Source organism: Mastigoproctus giganteus, chromosome 5, assembly GCF_048544385.1.
Source record: "Mastigoproctus giganteus isolate SK-2022 chromosome 5, ASM4854438v1, whole genome shotgun sequence".
Classification (NCBI taxonomy): Eukaryota; Metazoa; Arthropoda; class Arachnida; order Uropygi; family Thelyphonidae; genus Mastigoproctus; species Mastigoproctus giganteus.
In genome coordinates, this window is record NC_143579.1 from 199,762,994 (window position 1) to 199,776,360 (window position 13,367).

Sequence of the window (13,367 nt, forward strand, 5' to 3'; positions counted from 1 at the left end):
CAATAGTCTTCCATGCGCAACAGTGCCAAAAGCTTTCCTGAAATCCAAATATATGATATCAAAATTATTTTTTTGCATCCAGTTCCTTTGTAACCACATCATAATATCCTATCAAATTTGCCAGACAAGACTTTCCCTTAACAAACCCATGCTGTGTCTGAATTATTGCTGTAGTCTTGTCTAGATGATCCTGCAATGCATCTTTCACCAGCGACTCCATTATTTTACCCAGAACAGAAGTTAAACTAACTGGTCTGTAATTAATCGTGTCACCCTTTGATCCCCCTTTGTGAATTGGGGATACATTTGCACATCTCCAGTCCGTGGGAACCTCCCTTGAGTCCAAGGATGCTCTCATAATTATGGCTAAGGGTTTGCTTAGTTGCTTTGCCGCCTCCTTTAATATAACTGGATAGATCCCATCCACCCCAGGTGCTTTTCTTACGTTTAACTTCAACAATTTCTCTTCCACTTTACTCTCAGTTATTACAAGATCATTAAGCACCCTGCTACAATTTGATAACCTTCTTCCATTTTCAAATTGTAATAATTCCTCATGTGTGAATTTAGATGGAAAATACTCATTCAGTTTGTTTGCTATCTGAGCAGGATCATCAACAGTCGAACCATCGATGTCAAGTGGACCAATCAGATTCATCCCCTTCCTTTTAGAGTTTATATAAGTAAAGAAATCCTTGCTGTTTTTCTTAGCATCTTTTGCCAAGGATTTCTCGTAATCTGCCTTCGCCTGCCGCACCTCCTTTGTGACCTGATTACAGATTAACTTATATCTGCCATAAGTTTCTGAGTCGCTTGATAATTTATTTGCATCCCATGCATTTTTCTTCTCTGTTACGAGTCTCATTAGTTCATTTGACAATCATTTAGGCCTAAACCTTGAACAATATTTCTTAATAGGTATGAAACTTTTAGTAGCTTCCACGATTAATTCCTTGAATGCTTCCCACTTAGAATTTACTGTTGGTAACATCGTCAGTTGATCCCACTGTACAGAATTTAAAAACTGTCGGAGACCACTGTACTCTCCTTTACGGAAGCAAAAACCCTTTCCTTTACCCCTGATGGTAATTAAATCATTAAGTAAATCCCACGTCAGTACACTGTGATCACTGCCACCTAGTGGTTCTTTTATCTGCAAATTCCTAATACATGAATGATCACTGCTGATAACCAGATCAAGAGTATTACTTTCTCTGGTAGCCTCTCGAACGTGTATATATATATTTATTTCTGTTCACTGTAACAAAAGTTATTCCAGAAAAATGATCCTTATTCTGAAACCTTTTATTAACACTTGTTACTCTTAAATACAAAATACAAAGGGTACTAGGAAAGTTTTGCAATATGATGCAACAATGAATCACAGGAAGCTGCTTGTTGCTGCATGTTGAGACATGTTCATACGTGCATAGTAGCCGCCGCGCCAAGTCGATGGGCTCAGTTATTCATTAGTAGTGAGAGTGTAAAGTGCTTGCGATGGCATCGTGGTCACGAAATGAGATAAGGACAGTTTTGTGGTATAATTTCGTGCGTGGTTTAACCATAGACCAGTGCTTAGAAGAAAGGACTCTTGCACTAGATGATGATTGTCCACATCGTACAACGATATTCAGGTGGTATAGAGAATTCCAAAGGGGAAATTTCACTCTGGAGGATTCTGAGAGGCCTGAAAGGCCACGAACGTCAGTTACGGAGGAAAACGTTACTGCTGTGAGGAAAATGCTTGACGAAAACAGGCGAGTGACCTACCAACAGATAGACGATACTTTGGGCCTAAATGCACCAGCAATTCGTTCGATTCTGCAAGATCATTTGCACGTGAAGAAACTTTGTTCTCTCTGGGTGCCGCATCAACTGACTGAAGAGCAGATGACACGACGTGTGACTTGGTGCCGGGAGATGTTAAAAAAGTTTGATAAGGGACAATCTCGGTATGTGAACAACATCGTGACAGGTGACGAGACTTGGCTGTACTATTACGATCTGCCGACCAAGGCTCAAAACAAAGTTTGGGTCTTTGATGATGACGACACACCCGTAATTGTCAGAAAATCCCGATCTGTAAAGAAGAAAATGATAGCTGTATTTTTCAAATCGAGTGGAATTGTGGAACGTGTCGTTTTGGACACGCAGAAGACAGTCACAGCTAAGTGGTATACTGAACAATGCCTGCCTAAAGTCATTGGATCTATGAAGAACCTGCGGCCAAAGTCAAGAATGGACACCTGGTACCTCCATCACGAAAATGCTCCAGCTCACCGCGCCAAAGCCTGCACCGAATATTTGACCACGACAGGACCGAAACTTCTCGAGCACCCTCCCTACAGTCCAGACCTTGCTCCCTGCGACTTTGCACTGTTCCCGCATGTGAAAATGAAGCTAAAAGGGAGGCGGTTTTCCAGTGATGAGGACCTTCTACGGGCTTGGGATAACGAGTGTGCTTTACTCCCTAGTGAAACTTGGCAGAACTGGTTTAAAGATTGGTTTCGGAGGATGGAGAGGTGTATTGAATGTAGAGGAAATTACTTTGAAAAAATTAAATAAACAAAGCTGTGTTGCAAAACTTTCCTAGTACCCTTTGTACAAAGAAATAGTTTAATTGTGATAAACTGGTAATAAGTGTAAAAAAAGTGTTACCACATATAATATGCATTTTAAAAAAAAAAAATATGTAATAAAATACATTTTTGAATTTTATTACATATTTTGGCTGTTTTTTAGTGCATATTACCCAATATCTATTTATAAAATAATAGTATATATTAAAACCTTGCTGTCTCCATGTAAGGAGATACATGCCTTTAATACAAAGAGTTTAAAATTTCTACAATAACATACCTTCCAGTTGAGAGGACTCACTTCATATATTTGATAAAATTCATCTAGTGTTAATGACCCATTTTTATTGGTATCAAGTGTTTTGAACATCAGGAAATTGTCACAACGGGCTAAAAAAGAAAATGATTAAGATTTATTTATTGGCTTAAGTATGCAAGTGCTCTTAACCTTTCCCACAGCATACATATATACATGTTTTTAATGTGTGAGCCCTGAAGAATACAGGAAACATGTATATACAGGTTTTTCAAGGTCACTTCAAATAATGTCTATTTACATACAAATCATCAAGAATGCTTCCAGGAAGTGCTGCCATCTTTTATCTGTGTTTCCAAATAACTGTAGATACAGTTTATAACAGATGGCCACACAAAAAAACAGCTTTTAAATTGGAGAAAGCTATCACACATATCAGCCACAGTTGAGCTTACAAAAACTAAAAATTCCATTTAGATCCAGAAGTTGATGACACTGAATCAAGTGATACATAAATAGATGTAGAAGATATTATACAGTATATTATAAAAAAAGAAATAAGCTTTTAAAAACATTTATGTACAAATGAACATAAATTTCACTTTTACAAATTTTCAAAACTCCATTGAAGAAATTCAACTCCACAGAGTTGAAGTTCTGCTAGCAAAAAATCAATCCAGGAAACACAAACATTTGTCAAACTCCCTCCTGAAAGGGTTAATTTTAAAATATTAAGGCAGATAAGTGGTCAACTTGCTACTATTTTCTCCAGTTATATGTTCTTACATATCCATATATTTCAATTAACTCAAGAATTAATAAATATTCTCTTTTTTTGGTGAAAACTCAAGCTTTGGTTAAATTCATACTATTAAATGAAGTGAAAATATTATTTCATTTACAGGAGTTCTCCTCCAAAAACACTTTGATTTAATAGGATAACATTACTTATAAGACATTTAGCACCCCACAACACTTTGTGTTTATCAGTAAACTTCACTATTTGCTAGTAATGTGCAGATTAAATATGAGGATTTTGTTAAGTGTACAGATATGTGTATCTTTTAAGTAATGGCTTCCCATTAAAATTTTGGAAGAGGTAAGCTTCACACATGAAATAAGGTTTTTACCATATTCAATAGTGCTATAATAACATATTACAGAATGATTAAAGGCTCCAGAGGGTATCTTGTATGAATCATTAAAAGGCACCCACCATTCTTTCTAATGAGATCAATATAGTATAGATGTGTTTTAAACTAACACTGATAGCATGACACTAGTTTTCAGGAGTAATATGGCAGCACATCTGCACATCAAAAGATACACAATGTTAATTATGACAAATAATCACGACAGTATCAAAATCCTGCTTTTCTATTTTACTGAGCTCCTTTTTCAAAACCTAAAAGGTTTCGAAAAGTGAACATAACCCTTCTTGAAGAAGAATTAAAATTTAAAATGTAACAATAACAAACATTAAAACCTGATCACTAGGTCTCAAATGTTTATAACCTAACATTTCCAAAAAACGTTCTTAAAACAGTGCCTTTATTGTTCTTAAAATATTTCACCTAAAAATGACCTATAAGTGGAAAGTTATATAATAAATAAAAAAAATAATATGAAATGAAAATTTTGTTTGAATGTTCCAGTATTTATTTATCAGTAATGTTAAATTACTGATAATATATTTGAAAAGAATGTTCCAGTATTTATTTTTCATTGCTATCTGACAAACAGTGTATTTGTAGCACACATTTCAATCATTACAAAAATGAGAAACTTTCATAAATTGAGTTCCTGTGAAATAATAAACACTCTGGCAACTGAAGCAAACTTTAGTCTGCATTGCAGCTGACAAGAAAGTGCATTCTCAGGTTACTGAAGTACACAGGTGAAAGCTCCTTTCAACACTGCTTGATCACTTGCTGTTATTCCTTCCTTCATCCCAACCAAACTGTAATTTTCTCACAGTAAGATACTGGGAATTTTACAGTTTGAAATCCTGTATCCTTAATCCGAACTTGAACTTGGCAGATATGGATTGTCAAATTTTATTTTCAGTTTCATTGAGATTGGCTTGTACCTTTTCATTAGGACCAGACATTAAATGATAATTTTATCATTTATTCATTATTTATTAATTTAATGTCTAACCTCTATTTTCCAGTCTTGTGATTGTTTTTGATAAAATGCCAAAATTTGATTTTATCTAAACTCCTTTGCATATTCAGACGGATAGAATCTTCCCTCTTTGAAGATTTTCATCAGTCCTTTTACAATCTTGAAGTTCTAACAATAATAAATGCAAGCATTTAACCAAGTTTCTGACTTCATTACCACTGCTGTACAGGTAATGCTAGGCTAAGGAGTGCTCTTTTGAAATATTCAATATGAACTGGTACTTTAACTCTTTTTGACATTTGCTACAAGTGTATCAACATTTGGAAAATTTGCTTGTACTTCCTCAGCAATTCAATACAAAGTATTAGAAATGCAAGTTACATGCACCAATCTGCAACAGAATGCTTTAATCAAACAAGGGCAGCATCACTCAAAAAAAGAATGTTGTCATGCTAAATTCTCTGTGGCCACAGAAGAAACAAATACTAGTTTCTTCTATGGAGATTTTCTTTTAAAACAATTTGCAGATTGCTGAATTTCCCCAAAACCTTTGTCAAAAGAAATATGGTCAAGACTCACAGATTCAAGAGTTCCAATCACCACACTGACCCCAAATCGATTGTGTGCGCCACCAATTGTTTCATCAACTAAGACAAATTCTGCCCCCCCCCCTCTTACACTGCTTTATATTCTTTTCATCATTTCTTTTTAGCAATGACCAAATTACTTTGGTCATTGCTACAAAGGGCAAGTTTGTCAGATATGGATATCACCGAATTGTAAGTGTACTTTTATAGAAATACATGAAATTTTGGTCAGTTTAACTTGTTCAAAAGAATACTGGCACATACAAATCTAATAAAATTCATTATAAAAGGGGGATGATTTTCCTGAAGCAGTTTATGCATGCAGGATTTCTGATTTATTTTGCCTGTCTACTGGATTGCTTGAATTGCTTGAAGCATTATAATACAGAGCCACCTGTTGAAAACACACTTTCACTTTTTTTTTTTTTAAATGACTGGCTATTTAGACATTTTAACCAATAAATTTTCATTTTAACTAAACATCACTGTTTTTTCAGGTTCGCTCACCAAAGCAGATCATTCACGCAATGACTTGCCAGTACGAGCACATGTTGCTTATAAAATGCATGCTTGTGTTCTATTTTTAACTAATTGGCAATGATTGCATTCATAATGAACATATATATTTTGGAGTGAATGGATGGATGAAATGGAAAGGTTTTTTTTTTTTTTTTTTTTTGGCTGCTGTATAAGCTTGCTTTCTTGTATAATATGCCTCTGCTAATGGTAATGCCTGATGTAGCTGACTGGTCAGGAGAGCAAGTGCAGTAGCACGCACTCTTTGAGTGGACCAAGGTTGGTTCAAGCCCGTGACTGCTAAATACAATTAACATTTGTATTGATGATTTATTGTAAACTCCACTGACCTGGTGGATGTGCCGGAGTATAAACAAGAACATTTAATACAGTTACTATTCAGTTGTAAGAATTATCATATAATTAGATTTGTAAATTACTTTTACATCTCTAAACTAAAAATCGTAGTTTGGTGCTTTTCAAAGAGATTCTGAAGTTGCAATTGTATCTTAATATTAATAAAAATGCAAAATAAAAACACAGTGAAACATGTTTATTTATCATTAAATATCACACTGGACTGCCTACACATGCCAAAAAAAAAAAAAAAAAAAAAAAAAACACAGCCTTGAAATGTCATCAACACCAAGCCCTACTAATCACTGTGTAGTAACCTCCTTCGTAGTAATTTGATGGATGCAAATTACTGCTGAGTTTACATAAACAGAGTTCATGTCCCTGCAGTTGGTTGTGGATATGCTTGAGTCATGAGAGCAAAGGAGCCTAAACACAGGTAATGCTAACCAGGCTGCCACCTGAGAGTTTAAAATGTTGATACTTGGACCACATAAAGCGATCACATGTGTGCACACGTGTGCACTCCAGAATTTCAACAATATAGAGTTGTTCTGTGGCAGTCACATTCTGCTGATATATTTTTATCATACTGGTAGAACTATTGGTAACTCCAGACTTTCCCATCATGTGTAGGACTGAATGGTACTATAAATGCCTACCTTACTGGAGATGACAAAGCACATATTGTTCACCTGTGAAAGATAAGTTTTTCTATGTAACAATATCCATTTATTACAAAATTCAGTTAATATGTATTATAAAGTCCATTTTTACCCCACGAGAATTAATATCATTTTGTATGGCTAATACAAAGCTCACCAAAGTTGTTCTATTACTGCCCCCCCCCCACCAGCATGGATTTGGATTTTGATTTTATTGGCGCAAAAACGACCACCAGCATGCATGTGACTACCTGGTTGTGTATTTTCTAACAGATATCACCGACTTGTTAGAATTCGGTTTTATGTACACGAAGCTATTTATGGTAGCTACAAGAATAAATGCACTCTGAAAAACATCAAGATCAGTTGCAATTGTTATGCTGTATTCAAAAAGTCTTGTTATAATCTATTTTTTGTGCTATTTTTAAAAGGATCAGAGCTAATACCTTTTTGGAGCCTGTGTCTTTAAATTAATTTAAAGTTTGCTTTATATTAAATTTCGTCTCATCTACGGTGGCAAAATGTAAACTGAGAATTAAGCCTGGAAATTATACAAGAGGGTTGATAAGATGGAATGAAGTAAAACAGACACTGAAAGGGATTCAACATCCCTTTACCTACTATGTCTACAATACTGGGAGAAAAAAAACAGGAGAGAGAGAGAGGTGTGCGCCACTGGCGCAGTGATAAAATACAGGAAATAAATGCAACAAAAACACGAACAAATTAGGACAAAACTTTTTAAGTGGTACATATGCATTTAATTTGGAAATACAAGGTTGAATTTTGCAAGTAAATGCTGATTACCTAGCTTAATAACATAGAATTAGCAACTTTAAATGCAACAATGGCTGTCCCCGAAGATTTAAGGAAAGGAATAACTTTCCCAAAATGTTTGAGGGTAGGTGAAAAAGAAAAGGTTATTGACTTTAAGTGATCATCTGCAGCTATTACACACAAGAATCCCATCAATGCTAACATCTGGAAATACGGTGCGTATCAATGGTACATCTTTAGCAGCTGGTTTCTTTGTGTCATTTTGAATCATATATGATCGCATATGCAGCATACAGAACAGAAATATCCTTTCAAACTCTAGATGCACGTTCTTATGTAAATAGTAGTCTGTGTAAGGAAAGGGAGCTTGATCATTTAAACTCATCTGCTCCGTAATTGGAGAAATGCCCAACTGTACACAATTAATACTCACTTCGAGTACATCATTGTTAGATGGAGCGGCACTGCTGGTTGAAAGCACTGCTAAATCCAGTGCTTGATTTTCTTTGTCTTTTACACAATCTCTATAGTCTTTGTCGTTTTCATACACTCATTGCTACCACCATCTTTATTTTCTTAGGTTGACTTGCTCGATACTCTCGACAATGCTGTGCATTTGACTTCGGCATCATTGAACACCCAGCTGTAGCAGTGATGCATTCAGCCCTTTTCACTACTCAAAAAATTATCGATGTGAAAACATCTAGGCACCTAACAATGGAATGTAATGAAATTGCAGATTGAAACAATACAAATACTTGTATTCTTGCAATCATAATATTCAACAAATGGCTACAATCAAATGAGTAATTAGGCTATTGGCCAAACATTGATTTGGTAGAGTAAGCAGCAGGTGTGTGCATAAAACATTACATTGTTCATACTGAATATTTCAGACTGAAGTATGAAGTTAATGTCACTAACACTGATTCATAGAGTAAGCAGCGGGCGTGAGCATAAAACGTTACATCGTTCATGATTTCGGTTCTAGCTGTTCAATTTTAAAATGGTTCTGATTTTTGTCAAAGATGTTTAAGCAAAAAACAGCTTTCACACACACAGGATACACACGCATGTTGGTAGATGGCTCTCTTCTACCTTCTCCACTAATGCTGATGACAGCACATTGCATTTCACCTTCCAGTTTGAGAAACCTTGCCCTGTACAAACAACTTCATCTTCTTGAATATTCACCACCAATTCCTAAAATGCTAATTTCCAAGGTAATACTCCAAAGAGACAAAGGCAACTTAATTAATTTCAATCCTTCTAAAATTCTCTTCTTGTCTTTTATCTCACAAAAAGGAGTACTGCTCCTATGCTTATCTTCACTGACACTCAGATTTCTAGACAAGATCACATGTTTCTATGGGAAGGGGCTGAAAAGTTCACCGAGTGTGAAATGGTAGTGGTATAGTGTTAAAAATATTTGTGCTTAACGTATAACACTTCAAATAGTAACCCACCAAGTTTCAATAATGTCTTTAATTACAGGTCCTGAAGTCAAAGGTGTGTGAATGAGAAAGTTGGACAAAATCAGTCACAGTGCAGTCATCCAATATTTGGGGAAAAAGGGACTAATGCCCAATGCAATACATGGGGATATGGTTACAATATTGGGAAGGATGCCTCTTCCTGTTCCATAGTTAAAAAGTGAGAAGCAGAATTTAAATGAGGGAAGGAGAGCCTGGAAAATGACCCATGCTGTGGAAGACCTACAATGTCCATCACTCCAGAAGTTGTTAACAGTGTGCATGATCTGGTGATAAATAATTGTTGAGTGCCAGTTAGGTACATTGCTTGTGTCTCAGGCATCTCATATGTATGTGTACTGCAGAATTACAGAGGTTCTCACTACGGAAGAGGTGTCAGCATGATGGATCCTAAAGGTGCTGAAAGCAGATCAAAAACATACAAGTGATGTCAAGTGAAGTGAACATTTGTAAGTAGATCCATCAAATTACCTTGTAACGTGTGTGACCATGGATGACACGTGGGTCCATCACTTTCAACCAGAGACAAAAGAGCAACACAAACAGTGAAAGCACAGCTCTTCTCCCAGTCCAAAGAAATAAAAGTTGGTTCCTTCTGCTGGCCAGATGATTGAAATGGTTTTTTTGGGATACTGACAGAGCATTGCTAATGGATTACTTTCGGAAGGGGCAAACAGTTACAGAGGGCATATTATGGAAACAAAGACAAACACTGAAGAAAACTCAGGGAAAGTCTTTTTCTACTAGGACAACATGCCTGCTCACAAGTCTGTCATTGTCATGGGTGTACCACATGAGGTGTGGTTTTGAAATCTCAAATCATCCTCCATATTCACTAGATCTAGTACCACTGGACTTTCACCTATTTCCTAACTTGAGAAAATAACTGACTGGCAACCATTTTCCTACTCACAGTAATATCGTTGCTGCAATGGAAAAAACTTTCTTCATAGCTGGAATCAATGCATTGCATCATTGGTGGCAAAAGTGTACTGAATCCAAAGGGGTCTATGATGAAAAATAATACCTTGTCAGACTCCTCAAATAAATCCTTCATACTCAGGCCATGAACTTTTCAAATATCTCTTGTATTAGGGATTACTCTGACTTCTAATCTCTCCTGGCATAAGAACATCAAATATTGCTTCTTCTGCATCTAAAAAACTGGGTTTCTTTCTCGCTGTCAGCATTACTTTTCTTCTAAACAACTACTCACACATGCCCCGTGGAATACTGTTTCCACATCTGGGTTGATTTCCTCCATCCATAAAACTTCTCTTAGCCTTTTAGATTCCATTCAAAAGAGGGCAATCATGTTAATTAACAACCCCCTTCTGCTACAAAGTCTCTCCAGTCTTCTCATAGACATTCTGTTTCTGCTATATGCTTTTCTACAGATACTTCCATGGGCACTGTTATTCTGAACTGGCATCTCTAATTCCCCCACTCTCTTCCAAATCAGTCCGAACACGTGCTGCAATTAGTCAGCATCCATTTACAATCCAATTGAAAGTCACAGAACCAACTCTTCTTCCTTATTTACTCCTTCAACTCCTGTTTTCTGGAACAACCTTCCTTCAACATTCATTTCTGAAAATTACTATTTACAAAAATCCAAGTGTAATGGCAACAAGTATCTTCAGTCTTCTCAACCTTAAACCCATGCATGGTACTAAGTACTATAGTTTCTAATACCGTTTGTGTTTGGGTTTCATAAAAAAAAAAAAAAATGGCAGGCTTAAGTTTCATAATTTAATTTTAGATAATCACATTTAACACATTTTGAATAATACATAGTAAAAAAAAATCCTTACTAGCTTTAGGCTTATAATAGTGCATAAATCCTTCAAAGTGACGATATCCAATCTGTGTCGGTGAGTTTCTAGTAACCAGCAGACGGAAAGCAAACTGGCAGGCTTTCCTTCTATGTAAAAGCAGTTTGCGAAATTTATCTTTTTCAATTCTTGTAAAAGTTTCATAAACAACAGCTAACATCTGGGAAAAAAAAAAAAAAAAAACATATTTCAGTTGGTTTCCATACAAAACAAAAATTTTAAACTAATTTTTTCAAATATTATAATTTCATAAGAATTATAATTATATTAACATAAATTTTAAATGATTATTCAACTCATCCATGTCAAACACATTCATATGCTAACCCATGTCCTATGGTCCTTGAGGTTGTCACAGACATTCTCTCAGATATGCCAGACAAGCTGTACTTGCTACCTGGGAGTCTAAAACGCTGATGGAACTGATATTCGGGTGACACTCAAGTCAAGTGGACCCAATTTCGGCGAAGTCCAGACGGTCTGTGACAGCCAAATCCTCTGCTTGCACCTTCACGATGGTGGGACTGTTAGTAATCCTGGGTATAACCTCTATGCATAAGCACATGGTGGGTGACCACCCAGGTGTGAACCAATGTAAGCAGGGGTCGAGGTGTGGCGCCCACACCACATGGAGGAATGCCGCCCCTCTATGTTACCAGGCAATACTAGGTGGTAGATGACTCTCATCAACCGGTGAAATACCACCACTTTGCTTATTGGAGGCTTGAAGTGGTGGAACCCATGTTTAGTCTCTAGAGCTAAGTTCCGGTCAACCCTTCCCTATCTCTTCCATCATGCAGTATGATTGATGACTTTTGAGGTTATGATGAACGTCGTGGCGAGATCCAATATTCCTTACATTTCGAGGGTACAGCTCTAAAACGGTTTTCGCAGGCCGGCCGCTAGTTAGTACACCGGACCGAACCTATTGGTAACTCTATGGAGGCTTCCGGATCAGCTAGTGTATAATCTTGCTACCTCTACTCTGCCAGATAGTGACTGGAGGGAGTCCGAGTAGTGTGTATGCGGGGAGCATTGTCGAGGCCACGTTATGTCAAGGATCTGGGTATATTCTTACCACATGTACGCCATATCCAAAAATTTCATTACTTCATACAGCATGTCCCACCCACTTTTTCTTACTATTGAATACACCATGAATTGCCAAACTAATAGAACAAGCTTATCTGCGAAAAGATCTAAACCTCCCAAGGATTTCCTAATTCATTTCACAAATATACGTGGTCTCAATTCTAATCTCAATGATGTCCATTTCCACTTGCAGTCTGCCAAACCCCATGTACTTTTTCTGACAGAATCTCAGTTATCGGTTGATTCAACTACTGCTCATCTCAGATGCCCAAATTATTCGCTGTATGATTCCTTTCGCCTCAAAGGTGGTACTTGTGCATATGTCCGTTCTGATATTCCCTGTCAGAGACTTGGCAATTTGGAATCTCCTATCTTTGATCTTCTCTGGCTTAAAATCTCTCTACCTCATTGTGTCAAATTCATCTGTTGTCTCTACCGTTCCCCAAACTCCACTAATCACTTGGAGCTCTTTGACTTCCTCTCGTTGCAACTTGACTTTCTCCAGTCCAACTTTCCTAACAGTGAGGTAATTTTCCTTGGTGATTTTAATGTTCACAACTCCAGCTGGCTTCCGTTTTCTAGTCACACCGACCCAGCAGGTCGAGATGCTGAGGCTTTTGCAATTACTAATGACCTAGCACAGATTGTTCATTTACCTACAAGAATACCGGACAATCCGAATCATACAGCCAATACGCTCGATCTTTTTCTCACAAACAACCCTTCTAAGTACACGGTCGAAGTGAGAGGTCCTTTAGGCACTTCAGACCACAACTTGGTGATTGTCTCTTCTCCAATGGAACCTTTATCTCATGGCTATTCCCAACCTCGTGTTGTTTGGCATTACAAGAATGCAAAATGGGATGACCTGCGAGACTTCTTTTCTTCTTTTCCTTGGTCGGATTACTGTTTCAAAACTCCTGATGTCAACGTTTGCTCAGATCGTGTCAGTGAAATTATTCTTGCAGGAATGGAATCCTTTATCCCACACTCCACTTTAAAATCTCGTCCTTTATCTAAACCTTGGTTTTCCAATAAATGTGCTAAGGCTGTTCAAGAGAAGAATGTTGCATATCGTAATTGGCT

The 13,367-nt window shown here is 36.9% G+C and overlaps 1 protein-coding gene across 1 annotated transcript in view; it reads right to left on the reverse strand.

Moving 5' to 3' along the window:
* The window catches only part of LOC150085996 (two pore channel protein 1-like), a 312,161-nt gene that overhangs the window by 198,244 nt on the left and 100,550 nt on the right, over positions 1 to 13,367 (reverse strand). Inside the window, exons 10-11 of the mRNA XM_090374763.1 lie at positions 11,169 to 11,349; positions 2,860 to 2,969 (exon numbers count right to left, since the gene is read on the reverse strand). Of these exons, the coding sequence (XP_090230889.1) occupies positions 2,860 to 2,969; positions 11,169 to 11,349 (291 nt within the window). The remainder of the gene's footprint in view (positions 1 to 2,859; positions 2,970 to 11,168; positions 11,350 to 13,367) is intronic.